The 24,053-nt window shown below is 40.9% G+C and overlaps 1 protein-coding gene across 1 annotated transcript in view; it reads right to left on the bottom strand.

Moving 5' to 3' along the window:
• Window positions 1-13,495: 13,495 nt before the first annotated feature.
• The window catches only part of SPARC (secreted protein acidic and cysteine rich), a 30,605-nt gene continuing 20,047 nt past the window's right edge, over window positions 13,496-24,053 (bottom strand). The window contains exons 4-10 of the mRNA XM_082257188.1: window positions 23,846-23,939; window positions 21,913-22,034; window positions 21,564-21,684; window positions 19,027-19,160; window positions 16,838-16,986; window positions 15,496-15,644; window positions 13,496-14,263 (exon numbers count right to left, since the gene is read on the bottom strand). Of these exons, the coding sequence (XP_082113314.1) occupies window positions 14,235-14,263; window positions 15,496-15,644; window positions 16,838-16,986; window positions 19,027-19,160; window positions 21,564-21,684; window positions 21,913-22,034; window positions 23,846-23,939 (798 nt within the window). The 3' untranslated portion in view covers window positions 13,496-14,234. The remainder of the gene's footprint in view (window positions 14,264-15,495; window positions 15,645-16,837; window positions 16,987-19,026; window positions 19,161-21,563; window positions 21,685-21,912; window positions 22,035-23,845; window positions 23,940-24,053) is intronic.

The raw sequence follows: 24,053 nt of genomic DNA on the forward strand, positions 1-24,053 counted from the left end.
TACTTAAGTACTGTACTTAAGTACCGAAATGCGGTATCTGTACTTTCCTAGAGTAGAATTTTTTTCTCCTACTTCTACTTTTACTTCACTACATTTTTTCGATGATTTCGATACTTCTACTCCGATATTTTTTTTTTGTGCTGCATAGTTACTCGTTACTTTTAAAAAAATTACCACTGCCAGAACAGTAGATGGCAGGTTGCATAAAGCTCATAAAAAATGTGTATGATGTCATTTGTAAATCAGCGCATACGAAAATAAAGGCTGTGTATAATAAAAGCTGCTATACCAAATCTTTCCAATAAAAAGAAAATATGAAACAAACAAATAAATGGTGCTACAGCGCTTAAAGTGCATCAAGAAACTACTAACAAACACAGGTTAATCATTTGAATAAATCATTTGAAATAATAAAAAACAATATGATGTTCAAACTTTTGACTTCTTTCTTTAATAACTACATAACACAGTACTTGTACTTCTACTTTCAGTACTTGAGTAGAATTTTTTTTTCAAAACTACTGGTACTTTTTACTTTTAGTACTTAAGTAGCAAATTTTTTGAAAAAACTACTTGCAATACTTAAGTAAAAAGAATGTTGAATACTTTAGTACTTCTACTTAAGTAACTTTTTCTGCGAGCACTTCCACTTCTACTCAAGTCACTTTTTGATCGAGCACTTGTACTTTTACTCAAGTAGAAATTTCGAGTACTTTATACAAGTCTGGGCTTGATTGATAAAATCTCAGCTGTTTCTGATCCCAAGTGGGTAATAGGTTGGGTCACTTACCAAATGTAGTGCGTCCTAAATGCCATATGGCACTAGGACAAAACAAGCTTTGTAAGCCCCCTGGGCTAAATGGATCCCCTCTGAACGTTGTCCTATGGGCTGGTACTGGCTCCTTAGGCTCCAATATGTGCGGTCAGATCCAATGGGGAGGGAGAAAGAATGCTCCAAATAGTGTAGTATTAAGGTTAAAAGGCAGTTTATTTACCCAATTATCGGGTTAGAACATTAACCGCCTTAGCGGTAATCCCGAGCGTGACTCGGGGTTGATTTTTCATTGCAGGATCGGTAACCCCGAGTCACGCTCGGGGTGGATTGCAGAGAGCGCAGCGGTGTTCTCTTACCTTATCCTGGCGATCCAGCGATGATCTCTCATTGCTGCGACCGCCAGCCGAGAGTCCCGCCGCTCCTCCGTCGGTACGATCACTTCCTAGTTCCGTTCCCTGCAGCAGCAATGCTGCATGGGAGCGGAACTAGGGAGGGAAATTCAAAAAAAAAAAACGTTGCACAAAACACAAAACACACTTTATATTATATTATATATATATATATATGCATATATATATAAAATTATATTATTGATTCAATTATAATTCATGCGTTATATATTATATATATATATGTGTGTGTATATATATATATATATATATATATATATATATATATATATATATATGTATATATATATATATACACACACACACACACACATATCTATATATAATATATAATGCATGAATTATAATCTAATCAATAATATAATTTTATTATATATATTATATATTAAATAATAAAATAATATTATTGATTCGATTATAATTCATGCGTTTGTGTTTCAAATTTATCACATCTGGGATGTCTACTAGAGTCTTGTTTTGGTCAGGTTTAAGTCAGTAATTACTAAGAATTATAGGCCTATAATACATAACGCCAAATTTCCATGAAAAGAATTGTACCGCTTTTGGTATGTAATTCCAGACATAATCATACCGCCAGGGAGGTTAAAAGTAGGTAGGCAATTACATTGGTGGTCAGCGGTGCGGGCTGCACATCCTCCTCGCGGAGCTGGCTTCCGTCTTCCGGCTTGCGCTCCACCAACGTAACATAACGATGCTATGCGTTCCAAGCTGACGCATTTCGTCACTTCCGGTGACGTCCTCAGAGCTTCTCAAAGCAAGCGCTGTATTTGGTCCTCCAGACCAGTCACTTGAAACTACCTCATTTTTTACAGCAGCTGCTACCTCATATATTCATTTATTTATTTATTTTAACTATTTAAACAGATTGCACATTATATCATATTTACCCTTTCCCAGTGGCGCGTGGAAATATACTACGTATATTTTTCTACATAGTTTTACATAACGCAGCAACATAAACACATGTAGGACATCAAACGTTGGTGTCGAATAATTCTTTCAAAGCAAATACACCTTTGCACACTGGACTTGACTAGCATTCCAATGTTTCTCTTCTCCCTCAGTTTCTCTCCCTCACTCAGCTGATATGACCCCAGTGATGACAGAAAGGGACAAGCAAGGGACAAATAAGGATGCTGTGCAGGTGCCCAATGTCCTCCTTATCAACTGATAATGTCATTGGTTGTTAGGACGCTGGCAGCTAGAAGGTTGTAATGGTGCACAATGAAAAACGGTGGCATTGTGTAACTAAAAGGCAGGCTTCATCCTCCTGCTGGCTTGTATACAATTTTTGGTCCATTTTGAGGCATTTTGCCAGGGCACCCCTGAAGAACCATGGAGGCACCCCAGGTGCCTGGGCACCCTGGTTGAAAAAGGCTGTTTTAGACGATAAGACAGCATAGACTTTCTGTTCTGTTAATCATGTGATATGCAATATCAGCAATCTCTCTACTTCCCAGTCAAGGTCTGCATATACTGTATCTCTGTGTATCTCATGGGGTTGGAGGGTCGGATGAAGCTAGGAGGCTGTGTCTAGCCATTCTGAGGATTTTTAAGTATTACGGCTACAGAACACACTCCTACACAGAATTCTGACAACTTGAGGACTAGTATGGTACTACCAACTCTAATATATAAAATCAGTCAAGTTGTAGTAGGATACTATTTCTTTGTATACAAGATATATATATATTTTTTAATAGCCCCCTGCAAAGAGTATTGTCCCCAAATATTTTTCCTCATTATCTTAACTCTGCATTCTACAGACTTTTTACTTTCTGCACACTGTTTATTGGCCTGGGGTGATCTTAGGAAACCCTTTTGTGTAACACAAAAGGTAACTTCTCTGTAAGGGTCTGTGTCTAGCCAGCAAGTCCACACATTGAAATAGAAGGTGGAAGTCCGCCAGCTTGGCTATAGCCAGAAGTGTCCCAGTCTCCGGGATGGTTAATGCATGCTCAATTGAAAGTGCGTTTACACCCTTGTAAAAATGATGAGCTGTCTAAATTAATATTGAAATCTAGCACAGAGCACGATTATGGATAATATTATTATAATATATTATAATAATAATGTCATCTATAAAACCTCACAGCGTTTCATTTTTTAAATCCACCACCAGTGAGTGCCTGTGAGGACAGGGAGTTCTCTAGCACTAGAGTGTTTTAATGAAGCAGTAAAAAGGGCATTTGTCCAGAGTCTGCCAGGGGAGAGATCCAAAGAACAGAGCTTTTAGTAATTGTAAAAGATCCTAATAGCTTGCTCTAACCTAGCCTGTATCCAAGCCCCTCTGTGTTCTAACAATGTAAGTGTTTTTTTTCTTTTTTTTTATTAAAGTCTCTTCTTTTGTCTGGATAATTCCATGAAAAACCTAGTTGAATAAAAAAAATGCTTTAAGCCCATACAAATCACTAAGACTTTGCAGCCTTGATATTTGTTCAAAAATTTTAATAAGCAACCATTCGCATATACAATAGTGGGGCTGGTTTAGTTATCACTTGGTGGTTTGAAGAGCACCAAGCATTTATGCATTCATTAACTAATTAAGCATTTATTTAAAGCACCTCTCATACCCACACTGGGAATGGTGCATGGGGTCTTAGGCCCCTTTCACACTTGTGCAAATTGTCCTGTGACTTGGGACTTGTCATACTCCATTCATATCTGTGCGACTTCAAAGTAGTCCCTGCACTACTTTGGTCCGACTTTGATGGGTTTTGAGGTCCATAGACCTCAAGATTACACAGGCATTGCTTCAAGTCCAGTCAAAATCATGGCAAAAAAATCACGACTTTTAGGCCTCATGCACACAGGGCGTTTGAAAAAACGAGCTGCAAAGCCAGTTCTGACGCCAGGAAAAAGCAGCTGTAAAAAGAAGCGTTTTGTATTGACGTTAATGCATGTTTTAGGGTCCTTTCACACGGCCGCTCCGTGTGAAAGGTCCGCTGCGGGACTTTTTTTTTTTTTTTTCCACGGAGCGGATGACATTTCTGTCATCCGCTCTGTGTGCCCGCATATCATCCCATCCGTTTGCGGATGATATGCGGACATAATGTAAGTATATGGCACTGCGGATGTCAGCGGATGACCCCGCTGACATCCGATTTTCCTTCCTTTCCGTTTTTTACACGGAAGGAAAAATGGGGTTCTGTTCCATTCGTAAAAACGGAACAGAACTGAAAGGAGGAAAATCGGGTGTCAGCGGATGGTATTCCGCTGACACCCGCAGTGCCATTCACTTACATTATGTCCGCAAATCATCCGCAAACGGATGGGATGATTTGCGGACACACGGAGCGGCCGTGTGAAAGGACCCTTAGGCACGTTTAGCAGCGTTAGTGTTTAGTAGCCTTTCTCTGCCCTCCTCTATTTTCCAACCTCAAATCCAACTACTACAGCTTAAAAACGTCTGCGTGGCCTAACGCTGTATGCGGCGTTAAGCAGCCTTTAGCAACCTTTAGCAGCGTCAGGCGTTTTTACAGCTTAACGCTGCTGCTCCAGAACTGCGCTGGCCCTGGGTTTTTTTTTTACAGCTTAAAACCGCCTATGCCACTTTCAGCTCCTAAAAGTCTGTGTGTGCACGAAGCCATAAAATAACATGGAGGGACATTTTTAAGCTGCAAAAAAAAAAAAAAAAAACGTCTGACGCTCCTAAAAGCGGCTGTAAAAACACCCTGTGTGCATGAGGCCTTAAGTTGCACAAGTGTGAAAGGGGCCTTAAGGCCGGTTCACACTGATGCAATGCGGGAAACCCTGCAAATCTAGTGTGGGTTCCTGCATCGCACCTGAATCACTGGCAGTTTACACTGCCCTCTGTGAACCGCTGCAGGTGTCAATAAAAAGTTAATGATACTCCCAGATCAGTTCGCAGACTGCAGTGCAAACTGTGAATTCGGACAGGAATCGGATCGTATAGGTGTGAACACCCATGTGATTCGATTCTGGTGCGGACATAAAAAAAAGGTCCTGTACAAGTTTGGTAAGAATGCGATGCAAATTCAAGCCATATAGTTTTTTATGGCTGAATTTGCATCGCACAGACATCGCATGAGATCTGCACAGCAATGTAGTGTGGTGTGTGGTGTCTGGCATCACACCAGTGTGAACCGGGCCTTATGCAGGATTGTTAAAAAGCTTTCTAATACCTTGTTTAAAGTTACTACTAATGCTCCTATTATTATTTGTATTCAGCACTCCCGCCCTGGAGCAGAAGGGTGCTTTAAATTACACCTGAAAAAAAGGTTTTAATTGGGTCATGATAGCTGAAGTTTTGTTTCTTTGTTTTTTTTGGATCATGAATAAAGTGTTACTAAGCCCACAACTGTAAAATAAGTCTGTACATGCAGTAAAGCATGCTTGTTATTCTCACTGTGGTACCTAAGTGGTTAATCCTGCACATTGTGTAAAAAGGCTGTTTGACCCGGTCTTCTCTGATCCTCCCCTTCTTCCACTGTCCCTAATCCATCTCCTGATAAGACAGAGCCTTTGGAGTCACTCTGCACATGCTCAGTTTGGTATGTATTGCTAGAGGTTTTTTCTCTCTTGGGAGGGTGCATGTGATCAGCACAGGGCCAATCAGCACTGTCCAGACAGAGGGTCAGGGTTCCTTCAGCCTCATAGGACAGTCAGAGTGGAATGAAAACTCCTATTACAAGCTTTAACCAGACACTGATAGTCAAGTGACTGCTATATACCACTAAGAAGAAAAGGTATTTAGCAGTTTATATTTACTAAAATAATTGCATTTCCATGTTCTGTGTACTGTGGGAGACCAGATATAATGAATGCAGGGTCCTGGGTTCAGTAACACTTTAGGGCCTGTGTAGCTGTAACATACTGAAGTGACCACGCAGGGGTAATATGTTTGTAATTATTCAACATGTACAGTACATGCAGTGTTCTTTGAGTTTGTTTTCCCATCTTTATCAGGCTAGCAATAGTAATTTGAGGTCTTCTTCTAAACAAGGGGTCTCCAAACTTTCTAAACAAAGGGCTATTTTATTGTCCTTTAGACTTTAGGGGGCCGGACTGTGGCCAGTGGGAATGGAATTTTTCCTGGCATCAGTATGAGTAAATATTGTCACATTTGCAGGGCCGATTCTGGGCGGGTGCCTGGGGTGCACCGCACCCAGGCGCCGCGAGCTGAGGCGGAGGAGGGGCGCCGAAGCTCCAGTGGCACTGAGTCCTCTCCTCCTCCAGCGGCAGCGGCGTACCCAGGGGAGAGGTGAGCTGCGGGCTGTCAGAGTGCCCCTGCCCCGCCCCACCCATTATCAGTGCGGGAGAACAGGGGAGAGGCGAGCTGCGGGCTGTCAGAGTGCCCCCCCCCCGTTATCAGTGCGGGAGAAGAGAGAGCGGCCGGCATACACCTGCTATTCCCTCTCCATTGGCCACAGCGGAGGGCCAATCAGAAGATCCACATGCAGCACTATGGACACTGGACAGCGATCCACCCCTCTGCACTCAGCTCCTCCCCTCCCTCACGAACCTATAGTGTGTCCGGTGTCTTGAACTGTCCCCCGTCGTATTCCCTCTCTGGAGCCTGCTGACACCAAGTCACACAGGAGGCACAGCACTAATCCACTATCCACCCCTCTGCACTCGGCTCCTCCCCCTGGAGCCTGTAGTGAGCCTGATGTCTGAAGCTGTTCCCTGATGTGTCCTCATTCTGGAGCCTGACGAAAGTAAGTGTCCCCAAACAGGGGAGATACTGTAATGTAAAGAAAGACTGTAGTGTGTGAGCAGACTGGGGGGTATTTAGGGGGGTGTGATCAGAGTGGGGGGGTATCTAGGTGGTGTGTTTAGAGTGTGGGGGGTATCTGGAGGGGGGTGGTCAGAGTGAGGGGGTATTTAAGGGGGTGTGATCAAAGTGGGGGTGGATATGAGTGGTATTTTCAGAGTATGGGGGGTATCTGGAGGCTGTGATCAGAGTGGGGGGGGTATTTTGGGGGTGTGATCAGAGTGGGGGCTGGTATATGAGGGGTGTTTTCAGAGTAGGGGGTATCTGGGCATGTTATCAGGGTGGGGGTATCTGGAGGTGTGTGATAAGGATGGAGGAGTATCTGGGGGGTGTGATCAGAGTGGGGGAGGGTATCTGGGCATGTGATCAGAGTGGGGATATCTGGAGGTGTGTGATAAGGATGGTGGAGTATCTGGGGGGGGGGCGTGATCAGAGTAGGGGGTATGATCAGAGTGGGGGTAGCTGGGGGGCGTGTTCAGAGTGAGGGTATCTGGGCGTGTGATCAGGGTGGGTGGGTATCTGAGGGTGTGATCAGGATGGGGGTAAATGGAGGTGTTTGTGATCAGGATGGAGGAGTATCTGGGGGGTGTGATCAGAGTAGGGGGTATGATAATAGTGGGGGAGGGTATCTGGGAGGTGTGTGATCAGGATGGAGGGGTATCTGGAAGTGTGGAAGTGTGTGTGGAGGGGTATCTGGGGGGTGTGATCAGAGTAGGGGGTATCTGAGCGCGTGATCAGGGTGGGGGGTAGGCTGCATTTGGTGGGCACTGTTAAGGCTCCATTTGGTGGTCACTCGTAAGCTGCATTTGGTGGGCTTTGGTAGGCTGCATTTTGTGGGGACTGGTAGCCTGCATTTGGTGGGCACTGGTAGGCTGCATTTGGTGGGCACTGGTAGGCTGCATTTGGTAGGCACTGGTAAGCTGCATTTGGTGGACACTGATAAGGCTGCATTTGGTGGGCACTGGTAGGCTGCATTTGGTGGGCACTGGTAAGCTGCATTTGGTGGGCACTGGTAGGCTGCATTTGGTGGGCACTGGTAGGCTGCATTTGGTTGGCACTGGTAAGCTGCATTTGGTGGGCTCTGGAAGGCTGCATTTGGTGGACACTGATAAGGCTGCATTTGGTGGGCACTGGTAAGCTGCATTTGGTGGGCTCTGGTAGACTGCATTTGGTGGGCACTGATGAGGCTGCATTTGGTGGGCACTGATGAGGCTGCATTTGGTAGGCACTGATGAGGCTGCATTTGGTGGACACTGATAAGGCTGCATTTGGGGGGCCCTGGTGAGCTGCATTTGGTGGGCTCTGGTAGACTGCATTTGGTGGGCACTGGTAAGCTGCATTTGGTGGGCTCTGGTAGACTGCATTTGGTGGGCACTGATGAGGCTGCATTTGGTGGACACTGATAAGGCTGCATTTGGGGGGCCCTGGTAAGCTGCGTTTGGTGGGCTCTGGTAGACTGCATTTGGTGGGCACTGGTAAGCTGCATTTGGTGGGCTCTGGTAGACCGCATTTGGTGGGCACTGATGAGGCTGCATTTGGTGGACACTGATAAGGCTGCATTTGAGGGGCCCTGGTAAGCTGCATTTGGTGGGCTCTGGTAGGCTGCATTTGGGGGGCCCTGGTAAGCTGCATTTGGTGGGCACTGGTAAGCTGCATTTGGTGGGCACTGGTAAGCTGCATTTGGTGGGCTCTGGTAGACTGCATTTGGTGGGCACTGATGAGGCTGCATTTGGTAGCACTGATGAGGCTGCATTTGGTGGACACTGATAAGGCTGCATTTGGGGGGCCCTGGTAAGCTGCATTTGGTGGGCTCTGGTAGACTGCATTTGGTGGGCACTGATGAGGCTGCATTTTGTGGGCACTGATGAGGCTGCATTTGGTGGGCACTGATGAGGCTGCATCAATGCATTGATCTCTTGTATCATATCCGCAGTCTCTGACCATCTCTTGTATCAAGTCTGCAGTCTCTTACCATCTCCTGTCTGGGGGCTCTGTCTAACAGACTCTCTAACAGATGCCCTCTCTGTGTCCATTAGAGAGACCCCCCTCCAGTTCCCATTAGAGTACTCTGCTTCTCTTACTGTAATTTGTTTATTGTTAAGAGATCGTGGGAGGGTTCCTTGGTGGGGAAGACTTCTGAGGGGAGCATCTCTGTGTTTGAGTCGTTGCCATAGAAACATTTGTAAAGGGGAGGAGTTAGTAAAATGACCACACCCTTATGGGGGCACCAGAAAAATTTCTGCACCCAGGCGCCTGTGACCCTAGGATCGGCCCTGCACATTTGGTATTGGGGGAGGAATCATGCCCCAACGTTGGTATCATTGGGAGGAATTATGCCCCATTGTTGTCAGTGGGAGAAATGGTGACCCATTGTTGGTGTCAGCTGGCAGAATAGTGTCTTCTTTCAGTGTGAGGAATAGTGCCCCAAGGGCTGGATAAAGTCAGGCAATCTGGCTTCCGTGCAGCAGTTTGAAGACTACTGTTTTAAACCCTGCAAGGAACAGCACAACAGTGTCCCACTGAATAGTTGACACTAATGAACCCTTATATATGTATTTAATAAATCATTGCAAAAAGCAGTAACTTATAGTAACCAATCACTATAGTCAGATAAGTTGAATTGATATCTGATTGGCTGATGTGAAAAACTGTTCTTTGTACATAGTGGTTGTACAACTATTAGTGCCTGCTATTAGTTTCAAGAGTATGGGCTAAAGTTATGACAGACAGAAAATTTCATTGAAATACTCACAGAACATTATTCTCTAATACGAAATATGTAGAGAACATGACTTTGGGTGGACTTTACTAATAATATTGAACATTATTACTCCAGTTCCCACAAGTTCAATGAGTCTCAAAATGTTTAAACAACTTTTTTCTCTTTTGGTGTGGGTGACCATGTTGACCATGGGTGGCTAAGGATGTAAACCGTATTAACAATGCTGTGCCTTGAAAATAGATATCATTCATCTGAATGAGTAGGGATGAATGATAATGCCTGGGGTCATTTGTGAATCATTTCAAAAATGTCATTGTAAGTTTGAAGTTTGCAAACTTTGCAGTGAACCCCATTAAAGCTTTGTATTCAATCTGGTCACCAGAGACTGGGCACTGCCATAGGAGACATGTACCAATCTCAAATTGACTCTCATGACTCAGCTGTTTAGGGGCATAGGGTATGCTCTGAATTATAGGTGTTCCTTATTTATGATGGTGAACCTGTAAAGATTTTGGCCAAATGTAAGCGATTTGAAAATTTCGCAGAGTTTGAGGATTCGTCACAAACTCTTGGCAGTGCTCAACCCAAACCTCACCCCAATGAATGAAAAGTGAAACTCTTTTTTGGATGTTTACACAAAGTAGCCCATAAAAAGCCAGGACCTCAAAAGTGAAGAAGTGAAGAACATTCAGATCCCAACTACTCTACTAAATTGAACTTTTAGTTTTGTTTTCATGGACCTAAATTTCAACAAACCCACTGAACCATCTCCATCATACAGAAAGGTAAAATGTTAATATGTCTGGAAACAGCAATAGGCTGTTAGTGTGGTGCTAATCGTGAAACTTCACTATTATTAGGATCCAACTTGCCAAAAAGCATTCTGCCTGAATCCTGTCTGCGTATAGCGAGTCTGTTGTAATTGTTACTATAAGCTGTTTTATTAGGTCTACTATTGCATCCAAGTAGTGTACCTTTTATCTATATACTTAAAAGCTGCTGGATAGCCAAAAAATCTTCATAATTTGTATTGGGCCTCATTTATGACAGTTTCTGGAGCTGTCATTTTTTGCCTTCAACCTACTTCATCAATACAAATATTGTATTTTAAGCAAAAAACTCCCCAAAAACAAAAATAAAATACCTACAATTACTACCCATCCACATAGGTTACATTTGTAGTTATGCAGTTTACATCTATGGGTTAGGTGTGTATGGGCTATATGCACTGCTATCCCATTTGGGAATATAATGACATCCATCAGTGTTAAATACAGTTCTTTTATATTGATTTTTTGACTTTTGCATTATAAATAAGCTTACTCTAGTACTCATCTCCTTAATTTCGGGGTTATTGGTGTCAACCTGCAAAGTCCTTTTTTTCATTCTTTGTTTATTTTTGAGCCACTATTTATTGGATGTGGTGCCACATCAACAATTTGTGCTTAATTTTGCACTACAGATTACATTTGTAGCTATAATAAAATGTATATAAACCAAAGAACAAATGTATTGCATCTTAGAAGTCATTAGGTGTGTTGGCTGCATTCATTTTCTTATTTTTGGGCTGCTTTTTTCTCTTTATTTTCACCCTGTGATCCTGCCAGTAACAGTTTTCCTGTCCTAGAGTGCTCTCCCCAATTTGGATTACAAACACCTCCATTACACAGGCATGAGGAATTGTGTAGTTCACATAGGATGAGATGGAAAGCTTTCAACATAGTTTGTGATTTTCCGTGCACAGGAAGTAGCAATGACTTTTGATTTCTATCAGGAACAACAGGTATACATTTTTTTTTTAATTGCAGAAAATAGTTTTAAAAAAAAGTATATAAATGCAGCCATCACCATTAAAAACTTGTAATAATATATATTACCATTATTTTTAACTGGTAATATAATTATTTTTTGTTCTTGAGTTTAGGTATTCTTTAATGCCATTTAAAGATCTTAGCATATTGCTAGCCCCCCATCAACTCACCAAGGTATATTGCATCAACAAAAAATGCATGGGAGGAGCGGTGTCTCCACCCCGAGACGCAGTATGCTCCCAGATGGGGTCTCGGGGTGCCAGACATTGTTCCGGACCCTAATTCGCACATCTCGTTGCTCCTTCAACTCACAGGGGACACTACTTATGTTCTGCTGGTTATCACTACTATGAGCTGTTAAGCTTTATATAACGTTGCAACTGTTCATTGTTTGGAGATTCTCTGTTTTTTTTTTTTTTTTGAAAAACCCAATAAAGATTATTGAAATAAAAGATCTTAGCATAATAATTTTACAATTTGCTGTAGTAAGACGTAACTTTCTGATATAGCCAAATTTCAGCTGTGTATTAAGATTAACAAATATTCCTTTCAGTATATCCTTTTTTACATTATTTTATTTTACTGTTCACCTTAGTAAACAGCAAGAGTGTTATTTTTTATTGTTTTACTGCAGCAAGAAGCGTGAAGGCTTTTATAGGGGAATTCAAAATTAAAACTGAAAAATAGAGCTGAGAAGGCACTGTTTTTGATTTACTAAAGGGGTAGAACATGTTTAGCTTGCAAAATGAATGTTCCCTTAGCTTAGCAACTGAGATGAAAGTAAGTGGAAATATGCTTTACAAAGAAAATCTTGCAATTATGTGCAAGAAAAAAAAAAAAAACAAAACAGGATTTTTGCTTTCACATGATTGGATTATTGATGTCGGCACAGCTTAAAGCGGAGCTTCACCCGAAAGGGGAAGTTCCGCTTGTTTGCACCCTTCACTGCCACATTTGGCACTTTTTGGGCAGGAGTGGGTAGCTGGTTTTGACAGACACTTCCGGTTCAGATGGCCCCTGCAAACTGAGCCTTAAGATCGGCCTGGCCTTCTTCCCCTGCAGTCTTCGGGGACAAATCACAGGTCCCAGGAGACTACAAGACCATTCACAAGGCACAGCATGATTTAGTGCACAGTAGGAAACTTCACTTCCTGTTTCCCTTACTTCAGATGCCGGCACCTGCATCCGAAACCAAATGAAGAAATGGCTCGGGTGAGGACAGATCACTGGATCCCTGGACAGGTGAGTGTCTTTATACCAAAAGTCAGCAGCTGCAACATTTTTGGGGGGGGGGGGGAGTCAGGAACTCCTCTTTAACCCCATTGACTAAGCCCAGTAAAAAATGAACTTGCTAAAAGAATGGCCCATTACGTGTTGTCTCATGTTTTGATATATGTGATAAATGTCCCAAATAAGTACAGGATTGTATTAATACCTTTTTTTTAATTTAAATTACACATTCTATAGTAGTTTTGACTGCCTACATCTGTATTTGCAACCAGTGAGATTCACACTATCTCGGGAAAAATGGTGGAAATTGATTGATATACCAAAGGAGTAGAGCACGTTCACTTCCAAAGTGAATTTTTAGTTTAAGTGAATTTATATTTAGCTAAGTGAATGAGATGAGGTTGTGCTGATATCAATCATCCCAACCATGCACGAGCAGAGATCCTGTTTCTTCAATTTGTCTTGTCCAGAATTGAGTATTCTTTGCAAAGTGAATTTTCATTAATTTGTTTTAACTAATTTGCTAAGATAAGATAAAGGAAAACTTACTTTAAAAGTGAACATATTCTATAGTAAATCAGGGTCAAATTCACAAACGACACTTTGATACAAAAAAATGCCCCTAAAATATGTGTAAATTACTCTTCATTTTCAGAACACAATAATCAATCTTCAAACCAAAACTAGCTTTTTTAGAGTAAGCATCTATCCAAATGTATATATTTTATTTCATTAATAAAGTGTAAGACACAGCACAACCACAGAAAACTGAAAGGAATAAAGGAGAGAGATTTTTTAATCTTTTATTCTTTATGGAGTCCTGTGCCTCAGTTCCGATGAATTAATGCCAAATTTTCTAGAAAAATTGAAATTAACATTCCAGATAACCCAGCCTTGTGCATGGCTTAGATGGGAACTTCCCTGCTCCAAAGAAAAAAGAAGCTCCTGTCATGTGAGATCCCGCCACCTGCCTGACCCGGGGGTACGAGTCAGGGGTTAACCCCTTCATTGCTGAAGTGTCTCTGCAATAATTGGGGGGCTACTCCAGCAGGGAAGGGGTTAAAGTCCAGCTTTAATGCTCCCTTATCTTTAACTGGCTATCCCTGAACTAAAACAAAAAATGGTAAGCAACACGGGAACAGAAAAGTCTTTGCTTTCTTGAAGTTGGCGTTGAAAGCCATTCTATTCAATCTTTGTTCTCAGGAGAGTGAAAGAACGTGAAAGTCAAGAATTGAAGGGGTGTAGAAAGCAGAGAGGAAGAGAGAGAAATTTGAACTGGACAAACAATGAAATTTTGAGCGAGTGGTGATAACGCTGTCATCTCCTCCAATCGCTAATGCGTCTTGCTCTGAAGGTCTTTAGCACCGTTAATAGAACCTGTTCTAAGTTAGCACCAATTTTTTGTCTTTTTGCCGCCCAACCCCGAGAGACAAATATTACAAACTAGAGTGTGAAAAAGGAGATACGAAATAAAATATTATACAAATAATTTCAGATGAGACAAAAAAAAAAAAATAACTGGTGTGGCTTAGACGATCATGTCTTGATCCACGTCATCTGCAATAGAGAAGTACAGATATGTGTAAGTTTTTTTTATTTTTATTACAGTCTTATGGCTTTAGAAACACTGTAAAACATTCAATGTAAACATTTAACTCAAACCAAACTAGACTTTGCTGTGAGGTCCACTGATACTTTAAATCCTAACAACAAATATATACAATAAAGAAATCAACTAATGAGTTATTTTCTTCCTTGGACTATACCATTGCTCTCTGATCAGTATCCACAATGGTTGTTGAAATACTTGCCTATACTTGTTTAAACAATGTTGGAAAATCCCTTTAAACTACTTTAAATGTTTTTATCTACAGGAAGTGAAAACGACCGCTTCACTGCATGTTTGAAACAATCACAATCTGTTTTACATAAGACGTCTGCCTGTCTTGGAGCAACTGTAGGCTATTCGTAAGTACAAAAATAACTACAAGACAAGTCTTATTGGAAACACTGTAAAAGTATACAGTATTTAGAAACCATATTTTGGTCTGATTTGCAGGGGAGGGATGTTGAGGGAAGAATTTAGGGTATATAGGAGGGCTTCCTCCAGCACATTTGTAGCCCTTACTGCAGTGTACAGTGATTGATATACCAATTGTATACCATCTGTTAGTAGCCTATATAAACAATGAGGGGGAATGGAAAACTGGAGAGTGTGTGTGTGGGGGGAGTTGGGGCCGTGAAGCTAAAAGGTGAACAGATGGGACCAGAATGTGAGCAATAGTTGAGGGACGTCTTAAAGCCTACTACGCATTACTAGTTTTTTTTTCACTCAACTCTGCGAACACTTTGGTCAGTGCTCTCAGCCATGGGGAGCCAATTGACCGGCCCTTTTTGGTCAAGAACCTTCGACAGAACGGCCGACTTCTGTCAGTTCAGCTGCCATACACAGGGGCTGATGCGGTCCGACATTCGGCCCGTGTGTACTAGGCTTAAGTGTGATGGCCTAATCTTTATTACTCTAGGGATCAAGACTTCTTTGGGTAAAGTCTGCTAACAGCTAAACATAAATTGCAACTCCACCCCAAATAAAGAATGTTTTTACATGTACATCGACATTTCATGATCCAAATTTTGTTATTACTCCATACTATTCTAAACCTAAGGAGCCTAAAACCTAGGCAAGAATGTTGTCACTCTCACAACTGGAACTTCCCTGCTGGTCATTTGGGTAGATGGAGTCATTTCTATATGTAGATATGCTGTACATGTTTTGTAACAATACGTACCATCCTTGATTCCAAAGCACTTAGCCCATTCATCCAAAGCAATGTATTTGTCGTTGTCAAGGTCACACTCTTCGAAGAAACGGGTGGTGCAGTGCTCCATAGGGATGAGGGGGGCACGGAGAGGAGACAGCTCAGTGTGGGAAAGGTATCTGTAGGTACATATGGTAAATAAAGGTAAGCAGAATTGATAAAAATACATGTGTCTGGGTCTTTCTTCTTGTACTCCTTCCTTTTCTAAAATATTACCTACTCTGCATTTACATTTTCCACCCTGCCTCATTTCTCTGGAGTAAAAAAAAAAAAAAAAAAAGCAGAAGCTGGTAGACAATGTATCTAAAAATCCTAGCCCTAATTTTATGAATCCTTACTATTGCTATCAATGTGCACACAAATGACTTGGCTACTTAGGACCCAATTTACACTGTTGTAAATGTCAGGAACATGTGAAATGTATGTTAATAGTACCCCAACGGTACCCCAATGTGCCCCTTACCTGTGTTGCAACCCATGGTATTACACTGCCGTGTGTGGTAATGTGCTGTGCAAAAAAAATGCATGTCCACTCTTTAGTGCAGTCTGAAATGTTGCCATGCCATTCAAATAAATGGGCTGCATTAACACAATACATGTAAACACAAGGACTTTAACACATTTGTGTTAACGCAATGCACCGGAACCCAACAGTGTGATTAGGCTCTTAAAGTATTTGCTTTCCAAATCTACTTTTTTATGCAACTTCTCCACAGGTTTTTGAACAATCCTAGTGGGAAATCTTCAAATTTACTCATGCAGATTGTAAATGGAATGTATTTATTAGTCTGCATGAGCATTCCATAAACAATAGTAGATCACTGAATTAGCTGTTTCCTTATATCAAAATGTGATCATTTCTCAGAATAAAAGACAATCAAAAACCTAGAGGGCTCCTAAGTGAAAATGCTTACCATACAGGAACAAAAACATGAATGGCGTGTCACACAACATTCAATTCATGCAAGAACTTTTGCACTGTTCTTCTTTGGCAACCAAGGGATAATTTAGTAGGGCTTGGTTTCTAACCAAGTTTGTACGACATTAACAGTGACATTTATGGAATGTGCTCATGTTGTAAAAGAACTAAGGCCTGCCTCTTCCTGTAAGGTCATAACAATTCAACCGTTTGTAACAGATGAAGAAGGCAGTTTACCCAGCTATATATACAATCAGGTGTAAGTGTACATGACATAATTATGTAGGAAATCAAGTTCCAGCATGTATCCCAAAAAAGTGCACTAAACAGGAAAAATGCTATCAAACATGCCCCTCCCTATCCACCCCCAACTGTAATAAAGGTCCTACATACCCATCAATGGGGTGGTGGTCCAGCTGTCCAAACTGCCAGTGAACTGGGAAGATGTACATGTTGTAGTTCTTCTCAAAGTCACGAGCGAGCAGCTCAACGGGGTGGTCTCCAGCCTCCAGACGCTTCTCGTTTTCATGGATTTTCTTTACCTTTTATAAAGGATCATATTTTTTCAGTTAGAATCATCGCAGACTTCTGGGAAGCGCATTGTGCCCTAAGTCATTAGTACATTTAATAGTATTGCTAACATTTTATTGCAGTCAACTTTGAGTGTTGCAGGCTTTTATATGCAAGATCTTCAAATATTAGACATGCTGGTAGATTAATTGGATCCTGTATAAATTGGCCCTGCTATGTATGTATGAATGTGAGTTAGGGACCTTAGATTCTAAGCTCCTTGAGGGCAGGGACTGATGTGAATGTGGAATGTATATGTAAAGCGCTGCGTAAATTGACAGCGTTATATAAGAACTTGAAATAAATAAAATAAAAAAAATTAGACCCTGGAATCCTAAATGTCAGTTTGACAATGCTTTAAAGTGATCCGGTGCTACAGACATTGATATTGACATTAATATTGTCCAGCTGACACACTAGCTGATATATGTTGCAGGGTGGATGTAAACTCCAAAAAAGGTGACACTCTTTTGGTTTCTGGCTCTTGTCTACCCTCTCATTATTATTAAAATGGCCCATCACAAATAGTAAAGTAATGGAGGGAGGAAAGGGCAACCCAGAATCAGCAACCACCAAAGCGGGTTATTCTTTAATAATCAGAAGACCCTGTACTTTGTGTGCCACAAAAAAATACAATTTTCAGACAGGCACTTGAGGTGACAACTTTATGGGCACAATTTTACTTTAAGGTTTTTCTGTTTATAGATAGATATACATAAAAACAACCCATTGTGGTTTGCAACCATGTCTATGAAAATGGCGGCTATCATCAATCTAGGAACCAGCAATTAGGCAATACATTTTATTAATTCTGGAAGAACCAGTGATTTTTGCCCTCATTGTTCTTTGGTGACCAATGTACAATAACAGGAGAATGTTGCTTTGGTATTAGCAAACATATTGTAATATTTTATTTAACAAGGGATGTACCCACACTGGGCATGACAAATTCTGCATAGTGATCACTGATAATGCCAATTACTTTAATATTAAAGATTTGCTGTTTAATACTAAAGCAGGATGGAAATTTCTCTTCAAGCAAGCAAAGTTCTAAGTGAATGTGGTTTTAGTTTGATAAAGTCCATTCATTCCAAATGTTAAACGGAAACAAACGACATTTGTTCAAATGACATTCAAATGTTCTGAGAATTTTCATGAATTTTCTGAAGACTTTTCCTAAGAATTTTCTTCCATATTCTATCCATCTATGGCCAGCTTTAGTATAAAGTCTACAGCACTTCTAATTCACCTGTCAATGATTTGTGAATGGTTGCAGAATTAACTAAAACTGATCTCTCCTGAAAGCATTTTCATATTTCATTCATTCTCCTTTGTTGACTGAAGCTGGCCATAAACTGGAGAATAACACATATAGATGCCTAATTTGTATAGTTAAAGCTGAAATTGAATCTGCTTATATTTTACTTTTTCTGGTTCTTCCCCCCCCCCCCTTCCCTATCAACATGCTAATTACATTTTTAAATTAAAAATTTTCCATTTTTATGACATATTTTATTTTATTTTAAAGCCAGTAATGTCATCAAGGGGCTCTCAGCCCTGGAAGATGACAATTTTGCTTAAGCCTCCAACTGCATTCAGTAAATTGTCATTGGGTTTCTTGGGATGCTTAAAAGTCTTATGGTCTTCTTTATATCATGTGTGCTGATTGTTGTAGCATGGTCATTGGTCAAAAATTCTACCATACTTTCTGACATACAGTATAATGAGAGGCTGCGATATTATAGGATGCAAGACTGTAATATATCCTACACCCTATTGTTTTAAAATATTAAGTCAGTAACCTGCAACAAACATGCAGATAAGGACTTCTAAATCCACACTCAATATACAGTATCTGATCTGCACACTTATTCTGAGTCGTTGACTCAAAAAGTGAAGTTGAATATCAGTTAGTTTAGCAGCCAAGCAACTAAAATTTACACAAGGACAACAATCGCATTAAAGATGTACTTTAAGACAAGATTTGGTTATCTTCAAATAAGATTCCTTACCCTCAGCTTCTGCTTCTCGTTGAGTAAATTGTTGTTCTCATCGCGCTCATACAGGCTGACCAGGACATTCTTCAGCCAGTCGCGCATACGCAGAGGGAATTCAGTTAGCTCAGAATCCATGCAAGGAGGGATGTCTGAAAAATCAAGTGGAGAAAAGTTTATATTTCTTAACTAATGAAATAAGCAACAAGCCCAGCCACCTGGACAATCTTCATTTACATTGTTAACGTATTTCGAAAGAATGACAATATGAGTAACCATGTCTGTACAGCTGGTTCATAAGCCCAGGTACGTTTTATACAAAAAACATATCAAGCAATGTCATCACTTCAGGGGATTAAGTAATACACTTTGCTGAAATCCCTTTTGGCACTGTTTACATCCTCCAAGGCTCCCTGAAAGGAGTTTTTCATTAGGCCAGTTCTTGACTCTACAGCTCAGGGTTCTCATTAGGAACAGAAGCCTTATTGTTAGAGCCGTAACATCTATTATTCAGCCTGTTGTTATCTGAATACTTACTGTAGAAGAATTTCAGTTAAAAATGGAGCTTTTGTTTCCCCTCCTGATCTACTGCCTCCCTTAGTGGTTTGGAGTACTACACTGATTGTATTTCTCACTTATGATGACAGAAACAGTTCACATGCCACAGAAAGGATCTCCTTGACAGCAAGATATCCATACCCAAGAACCCACCTTCTTAGCTAAAATGAGATTTTTACAGAGATACATATAATTACAGAGGAATGTTTTAAGAGATGGGTTTAGTGGATTCTGGTAGGATAATTCAGCCATTGGCTTCTTAGCTGTTATGAGGACTTCAACATTATGTCTCTGTGGGTCTTCCACACTCTAGATTTTCCACAGAATGGCTTGCATACACAAAATTAAAAAAATGAATTACTTAACCATAATGAGCTCCTCTTAAAAAAACTGTGGTAGATCAACAGAGATGGGAACAAGGATCTTGCCACCTTTATCCCAAGGTTTGTAGGCAATAGTTGATTCAACTAGTCAACACCCATCCAAAATTAAAGTAACTGAAACTAAAATTTTCAGTAAACATAGACTTTAATAAACAGGACCAGCCTCTGGTCATACCAGAGATGTCTGAACATATGAAGTCTTAATTATAAGGCTTAGGGGAATGCTGGGGAGAGGTGGGAAATGGGAATGATACCTGTACTAAATGTACAGTTTAATAGGTAGCAACATTATTTTTTTTTAAAGAAAATTAGAAGCTTTTTTTCAAACATTCAAAAAAAATAATAGGTTTTATTTTTCACAGACATCCATCTGATTCAAAGAAACTGACAGACAGAATGTTATAAAGCAAAGCAAGCCTAAACACATCTGTGCATTGTAAGAATTATTCCCTAAGGGTGGCTTCACTGATTGTTGGCTGAGCCAGCAGGAAACTGACGGCTGACTCCCAGCAGCTGGATATCACATCTTCCCTCTTGGGACCTTCACTTGCTGGAACCAGTAATTTAAAATTCAGTCACCCTGGGGCCCTGTTACAACATTCTATTGGAAAATGTCACTAAGGGGCTTAAATTTCCAAACCATAAATGGGAGTAATCATATTACTTTAATGATAAGGTTACTGCGTGTTATAAGTAAGAATTCTAACTTTGTTCGGCATACTATTCTTACTCTATTCAGGAGGCTTCAAATTTATATTTAGAATATATTTAATTTAGGTAAAATTGTATGATTACTTACTGGTTTTTATATTTTGAAAATATCAGTGTGACAACCCTGGAACCTGCCATTTTACGTATGGCAGATGCGATATTACTGTCCCTGTGCGTTTCCATTTAGGTCCCATCTAAGTCCTGACTTAATAAGTATATGCACTTCAGCCCTAATGTCTTTTTTAATTGAAGAAGTCCCCAGTTTCATAAAAATTAAACCAACTCACTTCTAGAACTTCTTGACTGCTTCTGTATCTCTCTGATGTGATGTGTCAACTTTGTAAATGAAAATGGAGAATTGGAAGTTGGTCCTCTGTCCCAGAGTTGCATGGCAAAAGAAATTGCAGCATGCAGATTGATGGTAATTTCATGAATGTTTTTTTTTTTTTTGTGTGGTTTGATTAGCTTGTATTTGTTTTTGCATATATGTGACTTACAAGATTATGCTCTCTATGATTTCGGAAAAAAAGCTACACACTGATGATGCCTTCATAGGAAAAACTTTAATCAGCCAACAAGCTTCACCGTATGAGCCTACCCCCTGGGCCACCAAAACCTATGATTAAGCCCATCAGGTGAAATATGTTGGAAGGGTGGTTATGGGGGCAGTGCCATGCGTGCTTAGGCTAGTCCGCCTTTTAAAGTTTTGCCTGTGATAACATCATACCATCAATGTTTTATTTTGGATTATACTGAGCCATGTGTGCAGAAGTGATGGACTCTGAGCCAGCACCTGATGCAAGCATATGAGGGGAGTGCTTAAAAGGTTGGAGCGGTGCATTTTTCCTTGACTCTACAAACTTTTAAAAGAGTACCCTTTTATTAAATAGATGCATGACTCACATTTGCATGGTCCAATGTAGTCAAGGTGCAGTTTGTGGCCCTTCTTTGTGCCCTCCAAGGTGCACTTGGTGGCAAAGAAGTGGCATGAAGAATCGTAGGTCTTGTTGTCATTACCACAGACCTGCAGGAGAAAATGGAGAAAGACAATTTTGTAAGCAACAGCTTAACAATAGATATATATTAGCATAGCTGACACTAAAATCCTTCAAATGCCACCTGGCTATATGGGTATTTTTATTTTTTCAGGGTTACTCACTGGGACCCACTTTTGATGTAACAGAAATTATACTCTGGATTTGTTATTGTAATAACTACAATAACGTGTAAGAGCTTTATTTCGTATTCTTACCTTCTCAAACTCTCCTACACTTTCGGGGCAGGTAGAAGGATCCTGGCAGACACACATTGGTTTGTTGCTCTCATCGACTTCACACACCTTGCCATGTTTGCAATGGTGGTTAAGGCATGGATCTGTAAAAAACAAAAAACAAAACAAATGATTTCATGAAAAAGCTGCAACACTAGTTGATAGGAAAGATGTTCCAGTTTTGTATTGCTGTGCCCCTGTTTAGGTAGCTGCATTTTACAATGTGGAAACATTAGCTTTGAATTTAAAAAAAAAATGGTAGTGGAGGAGAAATTCCCAGCACCAGCTTATTTTGGAGTAATCAGTATCAATAGGGAAAATTTTCTAAATCACTTAAAGTGATTGTAAACAATCACCTTGTAAAACAACCCATTCACTTTAAAAGAGAAAGGAAAAGCAAAAATTTTTGTATAGATATAAAAACAACATATAGTGATCAAATTCCCTCTGTTCTCAACTGCATAAGAGCTGGGGGGAGGAGAAGCAGCAGCACACTGAGCTTGCCAGTGAATGACTGTGCAGCGGGGGCATGTCAGGAATCAGGACAAGTCTGATCATTGGAGGAGAGTACACTGAGTTCCCAGCACAGACAGCAGGACTTAGCCCCGCCCTCGTGTCACTGGATTTGATTGACAGCAACGGGAGCCATTGGCTATGAGGACCTGAGACAGCGGCTGGAGCTGCTGGGCTTCTGCTCGTAGCTGGAACATTCGAGTTCAGGTAAGAATAACGGAGGGTCTGGGGGACAGCAGCAACCAAGAAGGTTTTCCACCCTAATGCATAGAATGCATTAAGGTGAAAAACCTTGAGACTTTACAACTCCTCTAAGATTTTTTACCTTACTGCATTCTATGCAATAAGGTAAAAAACCTTCTGTGCTACAAAATCCATCCTAGCCCCCTCACCACTTTATACCTACCTGAACCTGATCCCATCCAATCTAGCCTTGTGCACATGAGCAGCAGCTCTTGCTGCTGTCTTCCTCCTCCCTGGGCAGATTGGCTCCCTCTGCTGTCAATCAAATGCTGTGCCAAGCGAGCAGGGGATGGGGCCAAGCCTTCCGCTCGGTGTCTATAGATGCAGATAGGGTGGCTGGGGAGCGAACACACAAGGGTGCCCCCATGAAAAGCGGCTTTCTATGGGGGCACTTGTCATAGAGGAGGAGCCTGGAGCACCGGCAGAGAGCCCCCAGAAGAATAGGATCAGGGCTGCTCTGTGTAAAACCATTGCACAGAACAGGTAAGTATAACGTTTGTTATTTTAATAAAAAAAAAAAAAAGAAGAGTTAATGTTACTTTAAGCTGTGTTATAAGTATAGAAATCTAGCCAGTTTAGAAGGAACCTGACGAATTTTGATCTGTGTTCAACAGAAGCTAGTTGTTAGACTGACTTCTGTGGAACGGTCCGGCTAGAAAGTCAACGTTCAATCAGTTGCTGCAGTCCATGGCTGCAGCGCTGAACAGTGTATTCTGACAGTAGAGTAGTCTCGCTGTCAGGATACAATAGCACAGGGGGAGAGTCCTGCTGGTAGAAGGAAAAAAAATACTCAAAGTGTATAGAGGCTATAATCGAATGCCTTTGGAAACGTTAATGTAATAACTCAAAGACACAATAAATCACACCTTTGATGCTATAACTGAACAATAAGACTAATTGAGACTGATTTAATAAAGGCAAATCGGATGCTCACTTTGCAGGTGAATTTTCCCTTAGCTTAGTGAACGTAGTGAAAAATTCACTTTGCAAAGAATACCCAATCACGTGCAAGGAAAAAAAAAAAAAAATAGTATTTCTGCATGCACATAATTGTATGATAGAAATGATAGAAGTCAGCAGATCTGAGGAAAATTCCTTATGTGTAAATCAACTCCATTACCTCATATCATTTAAGATCCCATTTTTACACCATACTTACTCTCAGATGTGGTCTCCTCCTCTTCATCTTCCGCAATCGCTTCATCGAATTCGCCAACTTCTACTTGCACAGGATTTGCTCCAACTACTGCCTCCTGTAATCAGCAAAGTGTAAATGTGAAAAAACTGCACATTGTAACTTCTTCCTCAGGAGGTTGGCAAGGATGGCTTGCACCACTAGCGTCCCTAATTTAATTCCACTTGAGGGA

This window comes from Pelophylax lessonae (assembly GCF_965119305.1).
Source record: "Pelophylax lessonae genome assembly, chromosome: 4".
Classification (NCBI taxonomy): Eukaryota; Metazoa; Chordata; class Amphibia; order Anura; family Ranidae; genus Pelophylax; species Pelophylax lessonae.